Genomic DNA, 21,942 nt, shown 5'->3' with positions numbered 1-21,942 from the left:
ATATGACATGCTGGGATTAAATCCAGTTGGTACCAGGTCTGCCAAATGCAAGGCAAATGCCCCACTCACTGTGCTATCACTCTAGCCCAGCTTGATGGTTTATTATGTGTGAATACAGGGAAACTTATTGAGTCTAGATGACTCATTTGGCAATTTCCTAAGTGGAGACAATATGTCAATAACATCTTATTTATTGAACCCCACTTAATAATATTATTATATGTCTGAGGCATGCATAATTAAAAATGTGTGTATATATTACATTGACTTAAATAATAAAAGTGTATATATATAGACTTAACCATATAATTTTTATTTATCAGATTTACCTAACTTCCTTTCCTTCTAATGATCACTAGTTATTCTTGTAGTATAAGTAAGTTTAATGAAGAAAAAGTCTATCAATTTGATCCCCAAAGATAACAAAAGGATGGAATAAATTATGTCTTGAAATAACTTTTTAAATTTTTTTCAAATAACTTTTTATTGATATCTTAAAGTTTTTGTGCCTTAGCTGCTTGAATATAACACAGATAATTTCACAAATTGAGATACATGGATAAAAAAGAGAGAATGTCAGTATAATCAAGTGATAATATTAAAGAGATAGACTATCACTAATAGGAATACAAATTCAAAATTCAGAATTTTTACATCATTGCTTAAATAGCCAAGAGGAATATAAATCATTCTTTTAACACATCCTTCCAAGATATTAAAAAGTTAGCATTTATTTTAAACAAAGAAACTATTAAAATATGCCAAAATAATCAGGTAAAAATGTGGACAGATTAAAGAGAATGAAACATATTGCACAGCTTTTGATAGTACTTATATAAATTTGTAAATTGTAAAATTTTATAAATATATACATAATAACATAATACTGAGTACAAGTTATTTAATAATACACAATTCATAACTAGGTTTATACATCTATTTAACACTTCATTTCATGGTCCTGTTATACTGGCAGGCCAGAGGGCAAAGGATGATGGTATAGGATACATTCTGGGAACATTGGTGGTAGAACTGGACCTTATTCATTATATGTCTGACATCTAACTATGCTAGACTTTGTAAATCACAATTGTTTCAAAAATAAAATTAAAAATTTCATTTTAGGAATGGAGAAGGATTTTAGCAAGTAGTGACTTTGACTTATGAGGCCAACTCTGATCAGATCTCTGGGATCTCATATGGACCCTGAACATAGACAGGAATAATTCCAGAGTGCAAATCAAGTATGGTCCTAATTTTCTGCTTCCCAAAATAAGAAAATTAAAACATCATTCCATTATCTGAGGGATGGTTTGTCTCATTTATTAACTATTTCTTTGCTTGGTTTCATTATATCCCACACATTAGCAAAGTCATATGTATATTATTACATAATGAAATACTCTCATCTATGAGACAAGACTACATTCTGCTGTTCACTGAAACTTGCATGGAATTGAAGGGTATATCAAAAGAAAAGAGAAATGTCACTAACATTAGCTATTTTTCATTTAAACTTTTTAATTCCTGAAGACCTTGTCAACAGGGATAAGACTATTTAGACAACTCCTTCCAACCTCATATATTTGTAGAGTCAATGTTTTCCTTAGGATTTTATAAAATGTGCTTTTGGAACAATTATTTAAAAATTTATAATGTCCACAGAAGTATACATTTTGTTTTGTCTATCAATATTTCCTAATTTAACCATAATTTTATTATATTATTTGTCTATATTTATCTTTCTTCAAGTTTATCTATATAGCGTTTTAAAAATTTATTGTGATATTTACATTCTCCAAATTATATGATTGAGTAACAAGACAGACCTCATTTTCACTTGTTATTTGAAATTATAAAACATAGTATCATATTTTATTTTATTTATTTATTGGAGTATTCTTTTTATCATCTTATAAGAAAATATATAATTGTTTCAAAAGTAAATATTTGATACATGTATACTGGTAAACAAAAATGTCCTATATTTTGTTTTTTTTGTTTGTTTGTCTTGCTTATTTCTATCTGTATTATCCATAGGTCTTGAAAAGCTACAGAAAATTATAAGCTACACTATATACTGTTTGAATATACATTTCTGAACACTTATGCATTTTAAAACAAGATGTCCCTTTTCAATGAAACCCAGTTTCAAGTCTTCTCCTTTCTGTTGCTTGGAATCCCAGGACTGGAAAAATTTCACATCTGGATTGGCATTCCATTTTGTGCTGTGTATATGATTGCACTCTTTGGGAACCTCACTATTCTGTATGTGATTCAAGCCGAAAGCAGCCTACACCAACCAATGTTTTACTTCCTGGCCATGCTAGCTAGCATTGACTTGGGACTCTCCACAGCCACCATACCTAAAATGCTTGGGATCTTCTGGTTCAATCTCAGAGAGATTTTCTTTGAAGCCTGTCTTACCCAAATGTTTTTCATTCACAAATTCACACTTATGGAATCAGCCGTTCTTTTGGCAATGGCTTATGACCGCTATGTGGCCATCTGCAATCCACTTAGATATAGCACTATCCTCACCAACAAGGTTGTTTCTTTAATTGGTCTTGGTGTGTTCGTGAGGGCATTTATATTTACCATGCCATTTGTATTTCTTATTTTGAGATTGCCTTTCTGTGGGAATTATGTCATTCCCCACACCTACTGTGAACATATGGGTCTTGCTCGACTCTCCTGCGCCAGTATCAAAATCAATATTATTTATGGCTTATGTGCAATTTGTAATTTAGTGTTTGACATTGTAGCCATTGCCCTGTCATATGCTAAAATCCTCAAAGCTGTTTTCCGTCTCCCTTCCCATGAAGCCAGACTTAAGTCTCTTAGCACATGTGGATCACATGTATGTGTGATTCTTGCCTTCTACACACCAGCCCTCTTTTCATTTATGACACATCGCTTTGGCCGGAATGTCCCCCGCTATATTCACATTCTCCTGGCTAATCTTTATGTTGTAGTTCCACCAATGCTCAATCCTGTTATATATGGTGTCAGAACTAAACAGATATATACTAGTGTAAAGAAAATATTATTACAGAAGCAAAGAGTAAAAAAAGAAGGGCACTAGTAATTAATAAATGATTTATTTATATAAAATATAAGACAAAAAGTTCATTAAATTATGTAGTTTAAGATATGTTTATAACAACTTCACTTTTTCTGTATCAATATCATTTCCTTTATTCTCATTGTCTCCTTAATTTTATTTAAAAATGTATGTCATATTTTATTTTCAATATATTTTTGGGGTCCACACCCAGCAGCTCTCAGGGTTTACACCTATCTCTGTGCTCAGGAATCATCCTGATGGCTCAGGGGATCATATGGGAAGGTGGAGACAGAAACCGGATCTTCTGTGTGCAAGTCAAATACCCTACCAGCTGTGCTATCACTTTAGTTTCTATTTTTAAATATTTAGAGGATACATCCTATCGAAAGTTCTGTATGCACTCATTGTTACCAAATCGATGGAAAGTTTCAAAGAGTTTCTTTTCCTTTCAACGTAATTATTTTCTAAGTAAATGCTTTTATACTAGCAGAATCCAGGACCAAAGTGATGAATAGACTATTTTCCCTAACTGTGTGAAATTTAAAATTAAAATCATGCACAACTTATAAAATATATGCCATTTTTAATGTTCCAATAAATTGATTTTTAAATTTATATAAGTATCAGTTAATTGGAATATTTTGTACATTAAACATGCTCTTAATACAAATGCATTTTTTGTCTATTAAAACTGCTCTTACTCAATAATAAGTCCTAACCCCAAGTGAGGGTGACACCAAATAAAATTAACAATAAAAAAAACAGTGTAGGTGAATATCATTAAATGTGCATGGATGAAGCAAGATGCTTCCTACCACCAGATGCCCCACCTTGTGTATCAGAAGATAAGATCCTAAATATCCCTCCTTATCAATGAGCTCCAATAACACCTTAATGACAGGGGAGAGAATTAGAAATGCATTTCCACTCAGTTCCAAGCACCTGAGCACTTTTGGGAAAGAGCACACACACAGAGGCACGAACGCACAAAATTGGTAAAGAAAACTAGATTCCAAACTTGCATTAACTTATATAGCATTTAAATTTGAAGGGTAAAAGGCATATTTAAATGCAGCAATATATTTTCAGAGTAGGTTCATTGTGTTTAGTGACAGTGAAATTCTTGAAAATAATATATTTATTCTTTATGAAAAGTATCCATCTTAGAGCAAAAATATATGTATTAAGAGTGTTCTGTAGAAATTATGCATAACCAAATAAAATAGTAATTTAAAATGTTTTATTAAATATTTTAATACAGGATACACAATCTTGACCATTCCAGCAGGAAAGATATAGATGTACAAGTAGAATAGACAAAGTCAAAAGAGAATCATAATTTTTCTTTTACTCAAAGTAGGGTAGTTAAAACCTGAAACATGATATATTAATAATTTTAGGAACCAAAGTAAAGTACATAAAGATAAATGTTAAAATATTTTATATATGTAAAAATTTTAAATGTTACAGAAGGACCAGAAAGTTAGCACTGAAGATGTGGAACTTGCCTTGCACATAGCTAACCCAAATTTAAAACCGAGCACCATATATGATCCTCAAGTACCAAAAGAGTGACCCCTGAGCCCAAAGCCAGGAGTAAGTCCTGAACACAGTTGAATGTGGTTCAAAAAAGAAAAGAAAAGAAATACATGAAACACAATTAAAAACAAATAATGAAAGATGTCAACATATTTTCCAATGGATTGATATGCTTTACACAATAATTATATGTCATTATAACCTGAATACATTGTTTTAAAATGTAAAACTGTGACATATTTTGTAATTTTAATTATTATACTTGTATTGAAAAACTAATAGATACACTAAGTAGCCATACATCCAACAAAACATATAAATATATATAATATATATAAATATATAATATATAATACTGAGATTTTTATAAAACCAAAACCACCATACTATACTGTCAGACCAATAAATTAAATATTTTGCTCATGTAAACAATAGAAAATAAAATAGGCAGTGTTAAAAGTCATTCAAATTACATTTATGCCTATGTTTTATAAAGTTATATGTATAAAATAGCTGCTGCCACTTGTCAGAACAGCAATATTTGTAGTTTTATGTTTCATCAGGATCTCACTGAAATCCTGATAAAGTAGAAAATTATTTATAGATAAAGCAATCTACAAGATTGATAATGTCAAATGCCATTTCTTTCCCTTGGAAAGTCTTAATATTGAATCAATTGAAGGGCATCAATTATATATAAAACAGTGACATTAATGGTCAATTTGAAGTTATACATTTAAATTTAATGGAGAAATTACATATAAATAATAAATAAAATTAAAATAAATTAATTGAGATTTTATTTTAAAATTATTAAAAAATAAATTAAATTAAATTGGAAATGGAGTAATTTAGAATCAAAAGTTGATTTAAAGAATAGATTCTAAAGGAAGAGGTAAAAATATATGCATATAACATAAATAGAAAAAATACTCTTCTTTTGATAAGACCCCCTTATTGTTTATTCTTTACATATACATATAAAGATACAATCAGTAGTATAGCATTAGTAATATGAATTAAAGTTCTAAAATTATATCTTTATCTTTGATATCACTCTACCGAGTATTACTTGGTTAGCAAATATTTCACAACAGTTCTGCAACTTAGTGATAGATTTTATGAATCTATTTACTTTCTGGTTTTACTTCTTTAATTGCATAATAAATGCAAATTCTACAAGTTTAAATTTTGTGCAGTTTTTTATCTATTTATAGCAAGTAGGGTTATTAAAACCAATTGCTAATAGTAAAATAAGTAAATAATGTGAAATATATATCAATAATTAATTAAAGAACACAAACTCAATTTTCCAATATTTTTATCCAATGAAAAATAATTAATAAAAATGAAAGCAGGACACAAACTCAATTTTCTAATATTTTTATCCAATAAAAATCATATTTTTCCTTTACCAGAAAAGGAGGGTTTTGCTAGCAAGTGGTGTGTACAAAGACTTGTAAACAGTAACCTTTTCCAAGAAATCACAATTTGAGACCCAACATCCCAGACTTAAAATTCATTAGGGAATGTAGTGACAAATTAACTTGTTTTGCAACCTCTCAGCAATAGATTTGACAAGTGCTATTTTTAAGGAAAGAATGCACCCATCTTCTTGGATAGAGTAACATCTCTAGAAAAGAAATATAGTAGGAGTATTTTTGTTTGTTTGTTTTTGTTTGGGGGCCACACAGGTTATGCTCAGGGGTTACTCCTGGCTGTATGCTCAGAAATCGCTCCTGGCTTGGGGACCATATGGGGAGCCGGGAGATTAAACGAAGGTCCGTCCCATGTTAGCGTGTGCAAGGCAGACGACCTGGAGCCACCGCTCCAGCCCCAGGAGTATTATTTTTTAATAAATAAATAAATTACCCTGTCTCGTATCTGCTTGGTCCTTACACCATAAATAATGGGATTGAGTGAAGGTGGGATAACTAAATAGAGATTGGCAATGAGAATGTGAATATAGCGAGGTATGTGGTGTCCAAATCGGTGGGTAAGAAAAGAGAAGACCGAGGGGATATAGAAAACACAGAGCACTGCAACATGTGAGCCACATGTGCTTAAGGATTTTAGCCTTGCCTCTTGTGTAGGGAGGCGAAAGACGGCACGGAGAATGTAAGCATAAGAAATACTGATAAGGGTCAGATTCAGAAGAAAAAGAGAAACTACAAAAAGCCCATAGATAGCATTTACATGGATGTTTCCACAGGACAGTTTTGCAATGCCCATATGCTCACAATAGGAATGAGCTATTATATGAGCCTGACAAAAGGGTAATCGATAGATAAGATAGATCATGGGAAGCATGAATAAGACTGGGCGAATGACAATGCACACGCTGATGCCCATCAGCACACGTGATGTCAGGATGGTGGTGTAGTGTAGTGGTGCGCAGATCGCCACATATCGATCAAAGGCCATGGCTAGTAAGACCTCTGCTTCCATGCCAGTAAAAGTATGGATGAAAAACATCTGAGCCACACAAGCTCCAAAATTAATCTCATGAGCATCAAACCAGAAGATACCGAGCATGCGGGGTACAGAGGTTGTAGAAAGAGCTAAATCTATAGTTGAAAGGATGGCCAGAAAATAGAACATGGGTTCCCGAAGGCTTTGCTCTATCTTGATGACCATCAAAATTGTGGCATTGCCCAGTAAAGCCACAATGTAAACAGTGCAGAATGGCAGGGAGATCCAGGCATGGACCTTCTCCAGACCTGGGATTCCAATGAGAAAAAATGTGATTGGGTGAAAATTGCTAGTGTTGTGGTGCATTTTCTGCCAAAGAAGATGAGGTGATTTTCCTGTAAGGAAACATGGGATAAGTATAGAGAATAAGATAGGGAAATGAAGAAAGATAATGAATTTTTAAAAAGTTAATCTTATTTGTCAAAGGAAAACTATAGTATGTCAATCGGTTTTAGCAGAAGAATTATTGCCATGTTTATTATGTGAGTAAGCTATTATTCAATCATCCTTACAAACATTTGATAGTTTAGGACATGGCATATTTATAGTTCCCATGCTGCTTGCTGATTAAAATTTAATTCCAAATAAAGAGGCATACAAAAGGTTCAGTGTTGATTTTTTTAAAATTACAATGGGTTATTCATAATGAAAGAATCTATCATAAGATCTCACTGGGGAGTCAACTTTCTGGTGAAATACTGACAATATGCTGGGAAATATATATATATATATATATATATATATATAAATGTCAGAGATTTATTTAAGCAATTTATAATGAATACATGATAAACCAAGGAGTATGATTCAATAAAACCCTGAGTAATTCTGACTCCTCAAGGTTCACCAAAATAATGACATATATGTAGAAGTTTTGATCAAGCTCAGAAAGTTTTCATAGACACCAAATTATACTCTGAGACATAGTCAACTGTTTTCTTAGACAAATAATGGTCCTTTAATTGTCTGGACAGGAGCAAAAAGAGCTACTGTTCATGATTTTCAGATTGTGAAGAGTATTATTTGCTAAAGTAATATATAGAGTGGCATGTTTTAATTCTTAAATTAACTACATAAGCCTCAATAGTAGTCTCAGAATACCTATCAGTTTTGCCACTTCCAAGGAGATAACCTCATTTAGTCACTCCTGCTACAAGTCTAGGAACCAGGATAGCAAACACTAAAATTCTCATCTAAATTGGACACTAATAAACTTATTTTATAGTTATATTGAATAACATTATCTTAACAGAAAATTAAGTATTAAAATGATATAAATAAAAATAAACTAGTAAAATAATAAATATGGTATAAAAATCATCGAGTCACTCAGAATAAGATAAAGAAACTTACCCTGAAGTATGTGGCGCAGCAATTGTACTTAAAAAAAAGTCCCATAAATTCTTAAAATAAAATAAAATCCTTAAAATATGTCCTATAAATCCAGTTAAGAATCATTGCTTAGTAGAAAGTTAATATTCAAGGTCGAGTTTGTATAGTTTGTATCTTATTTTAGAGCAACCCTAGGAACTTACTTTCAGCAATATAGCTCCACTGTTTCCTTTTTTCCTACAGTCATAGAATGCAATGTATTGTTTCTTCCAATGTATTGGCAGGATAAAATTAATTGTGGGGATATGAGATATTTTAAATAAAATTGACCACTGCTTAAAAAAATAAATGATTTTTCTGTATGGCAAAGCCTGGGATAATGGCCTGTTTGTCAGTTTATTCTACCTTCTATTTACAGTTACAGTTACTCACTAAAAATTAGCAACTTATTCTCATATTTCTTTTGTAAAAATCAATACACACAGCATCAAGTGGAGTAACATTGTACTGTATGAGCAGTGATTGCATTGACATTTATAATAATTCTCTAACAGTTTATATCTGAGATCATACTTCATTTTAAGCCCAGCTTTAAAAAGTGCTTTGGGAGTGTGTCCTCAAGAGACAGCTCTAAACTTATAGATTCTATTCTACAAACAGAAATGTTCTAGTGGTATAGAAACAAAATGTATGTATTTAAGTGAAAATTTTAAAGATGGAAAGAAGTGTAATATTTATGTCATCTGTACTTAACAGATGTGAAAATATATTACATGTGTCTATGAATGTGGGTACAGCTCCATTATTTACTTATCTTTTACTTAATGAAAAATAATTATTTAAAATGAAAAGTATAACCATTATGAATGGTTTAATTTTGTTTTACATTATTACTTTTTAATAACTGTATTCTTAACTCTACTTTTTTACATTTTCTTGATTTTTTTTTTTAGGCCGTGTTTTGTATCCCCCTCCACTACAATTCTTTGTTTACAAAGCCTAAAAAAGTCTTCACTATAAGTGCCAGAATTTTATCTTTAAATTTGGTAGAACTATTCTAATCCTGACTCTGTCACATAATGTCAGGTAACTTAGGAAAACTTTAATATCACTCTATAATTTAGTTTTTTTAATTTAATTTTATTTTATTGAAACCATTGTGTGTTGGGTTCAGACATGCAATGAATTATGGCCAGTCCCACGACCAAACTTAATCTCCCTCCACCATGTTCCCACAGTATATACCATATATACCCTCCCATGCTGCCAGTATAGCAGGCCCAATTTGAGGGGTTTTTTTTGAATTATTTTTATTAAATATATTTTTATTTAAGTAACATGATCATATTTGGGTTACAGTCATAACCAGAACACCCCCCTTCACCAGTGCAACATTACTCCCTCCCCCCTTCCCATCCCCTGCCTGTATTCGAGACAGGCATTCTACTACAGTAATTTGTTTTTAAGTTCAGTAAGTTGTATTTTTTTCCTTAAAGGATAAGAGTAAAAAAATATAGTAAAGTTGTGATAGTGGCAATCGCCAATGTTTGCATAGGTCCAGAAAAATGAATAAAATGGAAAAAAAAATCCTTGACCTGATTACAAAAAGGCCTCACCCCAGAAGTTTATTGGCATAAGACAGACTCTGGGTTCCAGGCATACCAGTCTATCCAACTCCAGTCATTCTCAAGGTCTCGAAACTTTTTCACACTTTAGCTATTGTTGGTATCAAACTATTATATTTAAAGACTCTGGATTCTGTGCATTTCTTTCATCGATGTCAGGCTGATGTGGAGCATCCTCTACTTTCAGCATATCATTAAATGCGGAGTGATCTGCCCTGCATGCAGACTGTTGCTGACTCATCTGGGTGTTGGGAGCACTCTTTGGAGTAAGTCAATGCCAAAGCAGTGGTAGGTCTTTCTGGTAGAGACTTGGATCCTGGTAATGTTAAAGACAATTGTGGTTGTTTCCATAGATGGTATCCATTGTTCAGGTGTGTGTGGGCGATAATTTAGTTTTATTACAAATAAAATGTAAATAAAATGATTCTTCAGTGAAAAGATTATAATATTAATTATTTGGCAATGAGAAACTTGTGACATCATAGTAAAGGTTCATTTACAGTTATTTTATTGTTAACATTATTTATGGTTTTATGGAATAAGAACAAGAAACTCAGTATTACATATAAAAATAAATTGAATAATTTAAAAAATAACACCATTCTTTAGTTTATTTTTTTTGAAATATGTAATGGTTATTATTTCTCTAAGATGCATATACCATCTTATGATTTTTAATTGTTTCATGTTATTTTATACATAAAGTTTCTGGAAAAAATCCTAATTTAATATGTATATTTAAGAAAAACACTTACATAAATTATAGAAAATTAATATCTTTCACTTAACATTCTTTTTACACATTCTATACAAACAATTGTGTAATGTCCTAAAAATTGGTGATACTTATGTATGCTACAATCCTAAACTTTGTATATTTTTGTTAGCCTCTTTTTATACCAGATAATCTGGAATTGTCTTTTCATTTTGTAGCAGTATTTTTGGAAGATCACACTTTTTACTTAGATAAAGGGCAATTAATACCTTTATTATTTTATATATTATTATATCTATAAAATAATTATGAATTCTTTTCAGTTTTATGGCCACACCTGGTGATGCTCAGGGGTTATCCTGGCTCTACACTTTGAGACTCATTTCTGGCAGTGTTCATGAGTCCATAATAAGTTTTAGGGACACGCCCCATAATTTGTGTGCAAAGTATGCCCAAATTGTTGTATTTTCACTCAGAACCCTATGAAGTATTTCTAAATGAATTTAAATGTAAATTTTTAGATTATCTTTAAACTATTAGCTAAAGATTCAACATCCATTATGCATTATTTTATTAATAAATGTTAATTGAATCACTAATACTAACTGTTTATGATTAAATTTCAGTCATACGATGTTGAACATTCATCCCTTCACCAATCAACATTTCCTTCACATGTACCAGTTTCCATCCTCCCCCTCCCCAGCCCTTTCCTTCTTCCTGCCTACGGCAAACATTCCCCATCTATTTCTTTTCTTTATTTTAGACACTGTGGTTTGCAATATTATTATTGAAGGGATACAATGCTTATGACTTTAACCCCTTTTAGCACCCAGCATGATAATTTCCGACATATCATTTTCCATATAATTGTACAGAATGATAATTTCCAACATATCATTGTCATAATGGTCCCTTCTCTGTCTTAGCTGTGTTCCCTTTCTCTTCGTGACAAACTTTATACCATTAACAGGTTCTTCTTACCCTTGTCTATATTCTACCATACTATCTATTTTTTTAAATCCCACAAATTAATGTGATGATTCTTTATATATCCCTCACCCTCTGACTCATTTTTTCAGCACAATACTCTCCTTATCCATATATGTTATAGGTTATTTTATTACTTGTGGTATATGATGGAAAACATTGTTCAATTTCTTGTTTAATAGCAATCAATTTTTTGAGACACATTTGTTAAAAGCCTTATTATTATTTTTTTTACCATTGCTCACCTTAAATACATGCATGGTTTCAAGTAGTTGTTTACATAAAGCTTTGTTTCTGTATACCTTAGTCTATCTTTATTCCAACCTGGCAAAGTCTTGATTACTATAAATATATAGGATTATGAATATTTTATTTCTAAACTTTACAACTTTATTTTAACTTTTGCATTTTTACTTTATTATAATCAACACTTTGACTACTGTAAAGAATACTAAAAGTTTAACAACTTTTAGACTTCATACAAGTATTTTCTTACAGCTCTGGAAACATTTAAGTTTTATCTGGTATAAGGCATCTGATATTTCCTAGTAAAGGACGAATCACTGTTTTATCTATGGTGGGCTTTCCCCTACATTTAACATCTAGCAGAAGGAACAATGAAGCTCTGAGATATTATTTTGGAAGGAATTAATTCTACTTATAAGAATTTCAGTAATATATCATATGACCATCATATCTCATGACCTCCACTTCCAGTTCCCATCACATTGGATCATAAGGTTTAGAATACGAATGAAGGCTAAATGTTTTCTTTATAACAAAGATGAGTAGGCTTGTGGAACAACATACATCTTCCACTTTCTTGTTTCATGAATAAAAGTATTCAGTCTTCATCATTATTATAGAGTTGTATTTTATAAACTAATATAGTTGCTTCAAACTTCTTTTAGTCGCTGTTATTATGCCATTTTAAATGCTCATTGTATCATCTGGCATGCAATTTTGTATAAATTTAAGGTATAAAACTTGCACATGATATGTTTAGACCAAGTAATATATGAACTTTATAGTAATGTTTACAACTTTATCACAGAAGAGAAATTGTGCAATGCTAATGCTTTTACCTTGCATCTGGCTTAACCCTAATTAAATCCTCAACATTGCATGGTATTTTCAAACATCACAATTTTACACTCCAGAATACAGAATTTTGCGCAATTCTTTAGAATAATGGGTTATGACCTAGCTCCCACAGTCAACCCCCCAAAAAATTGTGTCGCATTGTAAAAGTGTCCATTTATTTTGGAGTCATTTTATTATTATTAAAAAAAGGTTTATTTTAGGTACCATAGTTTCCTTTATTATTTATTACATGTTTCAGGAATCATCACACCCTACCTACCACCCCGTCTAAGAATTACTTCCCTCTACCATTGTTCTAGTATTTTCCCTATCCTAATACTCTCATCCAGCCTGCTCTTGCAGTACATTTCAGACCAGTTTATTTTTAAGTTTCTGTTGCCTTTGGGTATTTGTTATAATATCCCTCTTATTAGTCTCCTAACAAGTCTAATTATTGCAGCATAATAATTTATAGTTCTATTTTCTGTATTTGCATTATATTAGCTTTATACTTACGACACGTTTGTAGCCTTAAAACCAAACTTAATATTATATTCAGTTTAAAAAATTAAGATAAAATATAGATAGATGTTTGTGTTTATATAAAATATATTGCTAGGTTTGTTCTACTTATCTGTTTTGCTCTATATTCTCCTTTCCCTCATTTTTCTGCAATTTTTGTTTATTTTGAACCACTTTTGGAAGTATGATGACTTGCTCCTAGCTCTGTGCACAAGAAGAATACCCAAAAAAGCATTAGAGACCTTATGCAGTGCCAGAGATCAAATCTGGGTTGGCCACATATATACTGTGATATTTTTGAGTGTCAAAATTTAAAAAGGCCCTAAATATATTTAACGTATTGAAATTAAAACATTTTATATTGGAGAACCTAGCAAGACTTTTGCATAGTTCTATTATAAATATTTCAAGTATTTTGTTCTTATTTAATAACATTCAGAAAATTACAGTATTTCCATGATGGTCTTAGATCATGATGAAATAGTCCTGATTAAAGTTTAATAATACCTGGTATGATGCATTGCTGTTTTCAGATTCTTTTTTTTTTATTTTATTCTGGTGGGGGTTTGACGCATACCCAACTATGTTCAGATTTACGCCTGGATCTATGCTGAGAAATCACTATTAGCAGTGCTTAGGGGGCCATAGGTGATATAAGAGATCAAATTGGTGTTGGCAGTGTGCAAAGACAAAAACTTACTATACTGTACTATTCCACAGATGTCTTCACATTCTAAGCATTCCAAATAAAATTCCTAAAGGCCATTGTGTTTATTTTCTTCTTGTATCATTCATTATGTCTCTTAAAGTGTATTTTGGTGCAATGTATTCCATGGAAGCCATTAGGTTATATTTGGAATTTATTATTTATATTTATTAAGTTTTACAAGAACTTTTAGAATTATAATCTTTATTTTGTTTACTTTTATTTTAATTTATTTATAGTGATGCTGATGGTGCTGTAGAAATTGGTACCTTACTTAGTTGACTATAGTATTTAATTTCTATGTAGTAACCTATTAATATGTTAATATAAATTAATTAATATTTGTTATATCATTTTTATCTAGAAATATTTTTGATACCATATGTTAGCTTCATTTGAATCTGAAGAGGTAAAAATGATATGCATAATACAACTTCAGTAAAAATATTGCAACCCAATATTGGATTGTCTAAGAAGAAAAATAAGAGAAATGAATGTCTGCCATAGAGAATGGCAGGGAAAGGGCAGAAGGTAAACTGTAAATATTGGTGGCAGAAAATATGCACTGGTGAATAGATAGGTATTGGACATTGCACAACTGAAACTGAATCATGAGCAAATTTGTAATTGTGTATCTCATGCTGCTTCAATTATAAATTTATATGATTTATTAAAATGAAAATTCCAGTTACAGTATTTATAAGAAGCATGTCTAAGTTAATTAAGAAAATATTTGATAAAAACCTGATGTGATCTTAATACACCTGTTTTTGTGATTTCTTAATAGTATTTTTGTTATTATTTATTTTATTAAAATAGCTTGTAGTTGAGAATGGACACTATGTACAAATAATAAGAGATAAAAAGAGGTATTAAAATCCCATTCAAAATTGAGCCTCAGAATATCAAATACCTCAAATCAATTAATTTAAATGCAGTTGTGAAAACTTATACAAAAACAACTTATAAACCACTACTTCAAGAAATAAAAGAGCAAATTTCTTGATTTTTTTTATTTCCTAGAAGCTGTGTAGTATTTAGTTGTGTAGAGATATCATATTTTTATCTGCTCATCTGAAAACTCTTGGAATATTTCCATATTCAAGCCATTACAAATTGTGCTGCAATGAACATAGGAATGCTAACACCTTTTTTACATTTGTGTTTTTGGATCCATAATATATATTTAATATTTTAAAAAGAAGTAATAATTTTAGAAAAGAAAATGCAAGAGGACACAAAGAAATGGAAACATAATCACCTACTGGTAAAATGAAAATCATTAAAATGACAATACTCCCAACGCATTGTACTGATTCAATGAAGTTACTATAAGGACACCCCATGATGTTTTTCAAAGAAATAAATCAAAGACTTCTAAAATGTATATGGAACAATAAACCTCCACAACTAACTAAAGCAGTCATTGGATGGGGAAATAGAAAAGATCATTTTGCCCAATCCATGCCTTTAGAGATCACAAGAATATAATTTAATGTCCTGAGACATATTCCCAGTATACTTGGATTACAGAGAATAAAAATAGAAAAGAAATGCCTAGTATAGCAAAGAAAGTCTCTTCAACAAGTGATGCAAGGGAAACTGGAAAATTATTGTAAGAAAATAAACTCTGACCTCTTTCTACTACAATGCACAAAGGTCAAATCAAAATTGCCAGGACAGAAATTGGAGACTTTGGTGTCAGGAAATGTGCACTGGTTAACAAATGGGCGTTGGATACTGTATGGCCTGAAGTTAATCATGAAAAACTTTGTAACAATCTCATGGATATTCAATTAAAATTTTTTTAAAAATTAAATATTTTGATATAACCTGAACCATAAGTTACATAAAGAAAAACATAGAAAGAAGTCTCCATGGCATTGGAGCTAAAGGCATTTTCAAGGATGAAAAACTACTGACCAAGGAAATAAAAACAAAAATGAACGAATGGGACTACATTAAATTAAATGTTTCTGCTCCTCAATGGAAATGATGACTAGGATATAAAGACTGCCCATAGGAAAAAAAAAAAACTATTTACCCAATGTCCATCTGATAAGTTGTTAATGTTTCAGAATATGAGAAATTGTACATCTAAACAAGATAAAACTTCCAACCTGGTCAAAATAGGGGGGATGAACAGAAGTTTTCTCAAAAAATAAATACAGATTGACAAATGGCAAATGTAAAAACGTTCTATATCATGCATCATTAGGGAGAAGCAAATCAAAATTATGAGATATCGTCTCACACCACAGAGACTAGGTACACATAAAATAAATTAACAAAAATAAGAAAGATAAGACAATAACAACCAGCTTTGGTTTATTCCATAAGAGGAATAAGAGACTCTCATTTATTGCTGGTAGGAACATTGACTGGTCCAACCCTTTTGGAAAACAATATGGACATTTCTCAAAAAATAAGAAGTGGAGCTTTCATTGCACTCAGCAATTCCATTCCTTGAAATGTACCCTAGAGTTCCAAAAATAGGAAATTCACCCACACTCCTGTGTTCATTGCAGCACTATTCACAATAGCAAATATTTGGGGAAAAATAAAACAATTGCCTGCGAACAGATGAATGAATAAATAAACTAAGGTATATATGCACAATGGAATAGTACGCAGCTGTTGGGGGAAATAAAATCATGAACATTGCTTATACAAGGACAGATATGGAGAGTATCATGCTGAATAAAATGCATCTGAGGGAAAGGAACAGACATCTGAGGCATATGTACATGCATATATATAGTATGAGAAAAATACTCAAAGACAATAAAATTTATTGGCATGAGAGTAGTTAGAACAGAGAAGGGACCACATCAAGATTATTTTCCACTTCAGCAATAATTGTTGGAAATAATCACTCTAGATAGGAACTGGGAACTGAAAGGAAGTTAAATAATCTGTATATGTCAATCAGTAATACAAACTGAGGTACCTAAAAAGCAAAATAAGATGGGGTGAGAGGGAGAGAGAAAAAGAGAGGCATGTCTGTCATAGGAGGATGGGGATGGAGCAGTGGATGGGAGGGTAATTGGGAAATTATTGGCAGTTATGAACACGTGAAGGGATGGGTATTGTAAACATTGTATGGCTTACAGTCAATTATCAACAACTCTTTGACCTTGTATCTCATGGTGATTCAAATTAAAAAATTAAAAATAAAATCAAGGAATTGTCAATGTAAAAGCTAGTGTATAGTTGAACAATCTCTATATCAAAGTATTTTACAGAAAATATATAGCTGATTCTCTTCTTTTCTAGTATTTATTTTATTTACAACTTCAAAAATAACCATTCAGTGTTTTTAATTTATTAAATATGTTACTGGTACATTCTAGTTAGTTTAGTAGAAATTATAAAAAATAAAAGATAAAATCTCCATTTTAATTTTCATAAATATATGATACTAGCAATAAAAGTTTTAATAAAAGTGTGGCTATAAGGGCCACACTCCTGGTCATAAAAGATGGTAATAAATTTAAATAAGACAGAAAATTTGAAATATAAGTCAATAGATAGAATTTATAAATGTTACTGTTGTATTTAATATATTAAAATTAAAAATTAATGGAATGCTTTTTGCAACTGTGCTCATTTAATTTCAGTTATTGAGAGGATATAATGTTATTTCTTCAATTGTATTTGAATCAACTGTAGAACACATTGATTCATTTACCTGATAAAATGAAAAACTCATAATATACAAAAAATTATATATGCGTGGAACAGATATGTAGAAAATATCAACTATTATCTTTGCTTTCTGAATTAGAGCCATAGATTATTTTCCAAAATGAACACTTTAAATATAAAATACATTGAATTATAATCAAGATTATTTTTTGGTTTTGTTTTTTGGGTCACACTCAGTGGTGCTCAGGGGTTACTCCTGGCTCTGTGCTCAGATATCGCCCCTAGCAGGCTCGGGGAACCATATGGGATGTCAGGAATCGAACCACCATCCATCTTGGGTTGGCAACGTTCAGGGCAAATGCCTTATCAGTGTGCTATCTCTCCAGCCCAGGGATTTTTCTATTGAAGATGGTGTTGATATGTTTATAGAACTGGTGAGTAGATTGTGTAAATATGTAAAAAATTAAAGCAGGTAGAAACCAAGGTTTTAAATATTTAACTCAATTTAAACCTAAAACCCAAAGCATCTAACTTAAAAATCTGTTATTTCTTAATTAAATTAATAATGTTCCATAAGTGTAATGAGTATTTAAACCATATTCATTAAATATGTTATTTTATTGTCAAAATAAGGTCTCTACATCTTTTTTGAAATTACCACATGAACCAGACTTTGTATGAAGTTGAATTTTCCCATCAAATTTGTTTATCACATAATTTTGACAAGATAAGATTTCGAATATGCTGACTTTTCACAGAGTATACAATGGGATTCATTAAAGGTGGGATAAGAAGGAAGGTATCAGCTATTATCACCTTAATAACTGGAGAAACATTTTTGGCAAAGCGGTGAATAATTGCCAAGGTAACTATAGGCACATAGAATATCAGTACAGCACAGATGTGGGAAATACAAGTGTTGAAGACCTTAAGGCGACCTTTGTGTGAAGCAATGCCTAGAACAGTTTTCAGAATTAGCATGTAAGAGACAGAAATGCAACACAAGTCTAAAATAGCTGTTAGAGCCACAAACATTCCATAGATGATATTAACCCTGTTGTCTGAACAGGCCAGCTTCATGACATCTTGGTGGAGGCAGTAGGAGTGAGATAACAGACTTTTCCTACAGTATTTTAGCCTCTTCAATATAAACGGGAAAGGTAAAACCAATAATATACTTTTAATTGTGAATATAAGACAAATATTTACGACTCTGCCACTGGTCAGAATGGATGTATATCTCAGAGGGTTGTAGATGGCTATAAAGCGATCTATAGACATTATAAGAAGTACTGATGACTCCATTGCTGAGAACCCATGAATGAAAAATTCTTGAGCAAAGCAGGCATCGGGTAAAATGCCAGTGGCATTGAATAAAAAGATTCTTACCATAGTTGGAAGAGAGGAGATAGACAGACCCAGATCAGAAAAAGCCAGCATCGAGAGGAAGTAATACATTGGCTCATGCAAAGCTGTCTCTGTTTTTATGAAGTAAAGGATGATGCAGTTTCCCAGGATGGCAATAAGGTACATGAAGCAAATTGGCAAGGAGATCCAAAAGTGAGCATATTCCATCCCTGGGATCCCAATAAGGAAGAAAGTTGAGATTTCCACTTCAGAATTATTAAAGAATGACATTCCAGGAATATGAGGAATTTTGAAAATGATTCTTAGAAGACTTCCTAAAATAGAAGACTTTTCCTGAAATAAATTGATTAATTTACTTAAACATCCTTAGTTGAATCATGTGTTTAGCTCTTTGAGAAATATATGTCTCATAAGGTCATTAATTCTACTATAAACTTTAGAAACACAGTATTTATAATGAAAATTAATTCAATGATTTTTTGATGGAGGCCTATGTTTTTCTCAGTATATCATAATCCCCAGAGCAGTAAGTAATGAAAGCAACACCAAGCACAAAAAAAAAAAGTAACTTAAGATCTCAATCAGGAAATCAATGAAAAAAGAAACACATTTATTACAAAAAAAAGTAATGTATAGTAGTAATATCGTGACAAATTTATTAATATATTGTCTGAATATTTGACCAATAGAGAGGTGCAAATATTCTAAAAATTGGTTCCAGAATAAGCACACAGAAAGAAAAATGACATTTTGCAGTCTTTTTCTTGCAATATATCTCTGGGATTATGACACATTTTCTTGCAATATATCTCATTAGGATCATGACACATAAATTTAAGAATGTTTAATTAATATAAGTTCAATTTAAGTTTGAATAAAATGAGTAATGAATTATTCTCTACAAATGAGTGCGGTTCTTTAATACATAATTTTTGTGTATGATTTTTTGCCATGTCTGAATGTGTTCAAAGTATATTACTGGTTTTATGTTCAGAGATCACTTCTGGCAAGGCATGGGGACCATATGATATATCTGGGAACAAACTCTTGTGAGTTTTCTGAAGGATAAATGCCCTACTTGCTGTGTAATACATACATTTTTAAAAGAAATGTATTTATTTGTAAATGTAATAGATAATTGGATATTAATTTACAAAATAAGCCATTGGGCCAAAGTGGTGGCGCAGTGGTAGGGCATTTGCCTTGCACGTGGCTGATGCAGTTTGATACACGGCATTGCATATGGTCCTTCAAGCCAGGAGTGATTCCTGAGTGCATAGCCAGGAGTAATCCCTGAGCGTCACGAGCATAACCCCAAAACCAAAATAAATAAATAAATAATAAACAAAATAAATAAACCATATATGTAGATTTGGGGGACTAGAGACAATCATAAAAAGAGTCTGTTCATGACAAGAAAACTCAGAATTAGTAAAAATGGGTTTATTAATTGTCTGATTCTGAATGTACTAAAGTCCCTTGAACAGTATAATTTAAAACAATCAATTTTATACAATTTACTATTTTTATATTTAATAGTTGTATTTAATTTAATATTAATATTTTATAACATATTTAAGCTCAAATATTTTATTCTCTAAAATAAAATATTTATTATTTGAAAATGGCATTTCTATGAACCACAAAAACCTGTAATTATAAGTGAAATAAAGCACATACTAATCTGAATAGTGAGAAAATCTTGAGGCTAACTGAAATGACTGACTAGCCCTATTAGGGTTAAAGATACTTTTTGACATTAGGTAAGAAATTGGAACATCATTTTAAGATTATTTTCATAAAAGGGTCTACCAAAGTATTAAGAATATGGGCTGAAAATGATGATCACTTTACCAAACATAGTCTATTTCTCATTAATAGACTAACGATAAGGTGCAAGGAGTTTAGTGAAGTTTAAAAGGAGAGAGAAAAAGTTTGGGAGAGGAAATTCAGGGAGAAAAGAGAAAGGTGATAAAGTACCTTTCTTTTTTTTTTTTTTTTTTTTTTTTTTTTTTGGTTTTTGGGACACACCTGGCAGTACTCAGGGCTTACTCCTGGCTATCTGCTCAGAAATAGCTCCTGGCAGGCACGGGGGACCATGTGGGACACTGGGATTCGAACCAACCACCTTTGGTCCTGGATCGGCTGCTTGCAAGGCAAACACCGCTGTGCTATCTCTCCGGGCCCGATAAAGTACCTTTCTAACATGAGAATAGGAAAGTATCTAATGAAAATCCTAGAACAGCTGGTAAGGCATTTGCCCTGCATGATTCAGAGCAGGTTATAATTGCCTAAACCACATATAGTCAGTCCCTCTGCTCTGATAGAAATGATCCCTGAGCACAGAGCCAGGATGTCCAGCCTGAGGTGTCACCTCAAAACAAAACAAAGACAAAATAAAATTTTTAAAAAGCTAGAAAATAGTTATACCAAAACTCTTTTCTTTTCTTTTTTTTTTTTGTTTAAGTTACATGATTTTTGCTAAAACCAGTATAGAACTCAGGAATGCATTTTATCTATAAATATTTAATCATTTTATTCATTATTTATAGTAAAAGGATAAATTGTGCCCAAGCACTACTCTTGGTTTTGTGCTTGGTGCTGCTTTCATTACTTCTCTGGGACAGCTAATATTTTACATTTGTATTCCTCAAGTAAAATGTTAAACATAAATCTTTTGAAATCATGCTTAAGATAATCACAATTTAAGAAACTAAAATTCCCTGATTGCAGAATAGACCCTAGATATGAAATGGACAGAAGTAGAAAATATATTTTTAGTTTTGGAATGTTTTCCATTTATATTTCCAAAGTTTAAACGCATTATGGAATAACGTTTATTTTTCTACATGGTAGACAAATAGAGTTAAAATTT

General features: G+C 31.4%; 3 protein-coding genes across 3 annotated transcripts; 1 reads left to right on the top strand and 2 right to left on the bottom strand.

Moving 5' to 3' along the window:
* Positions 1–2,125: 2,125 nt before the first annotated feature.
* On the top strand, positions 2,126–3,085 carry LOC126018195 (olfactory receptor 52E2-like). Its single transcript, XM_049780341.1, has one exon. The coding sequence runs from the start codon at positions 2,126–2,128 to the stop codon at positions 3,083–3,085; it is 960 nt and encodes a 319-aa protein (XP_049636298.1).
* A 3,366-nt stretch (positions 3,086–6,451) lies between these two features.
* LOC126018266 (olfactory receptor 52J3) lies at positions 6,452–7,384 on the bottom strand. Its single transcript, XM_049780410.1, has one exon. The coding sequence runs from the start codon at positions 7,382–7,384 to the stop codon at positions 6,452–6,454; it is 933 nt and encodes a 310-aa protein (XP_049636367.1).
* An 11,011-nt stretch (positions 7,385–18,395) lies between these two features.
* On the bottom strand, positions 18,396–19,337 carry LOC126018257 (olfactory receptor 51A4-like). Its single transcript, XM_049780401.1, has one exon. It carries the CDS (start codon positions 19,335–19,337, stop codon positions 18,396–18,398), a length of 942 nt encoding a protein of 313 aa, XP_049636358.1.
* Between the last annotated feature and the right edge of the window lie 2,605 nt (positions 19,338–21,942).

This window comes from Suncus etruscus, chromosome 9 (assembly GCF_024139225.1).
Source record: "Suncus etruscus isolate mSunEtr1 chromosome 9, mSunEtr1.pri.cur, whole genome shotgun sequence".
NCBI classification, from domain to species: Eukaryota; Metazoa; Chordata; class Mammalia; order Eulipotyphla; family Soricidae; genus Suncus; species Suncus etruscus.
The sequence above is the reverse complement of the archived record's forward strand: the minus strand, read 5'-3'. Positions and strand labels throughout refer to the sequence as shown.

What these genes read in the sequence shown, in the direction of transcription:
- LOC126018195 (XM_049780341.1), top strand. Translation starts at nt 2,126, where the DNA reads ATGTCCCTTTTCAATGAAACCCAGTTTCAAGTCTTCTCCTTTCTGTTG.
- LOC126018266 (XM_049780410.1), bottom strand. Translation starts at nt 7,384, where the DNA reads ATGCACCACAACACTAGCAATTTTCACCCAATCACATTTTTTCTCATT.
- LOC126018257 (XM_049780401.1), bottom strand. Translation starts at nt 19,337, where the DNA reads ATGTCATTCTTTAATAATTCTGAAGTGGAAATCTCAACTTTCTTCCTT.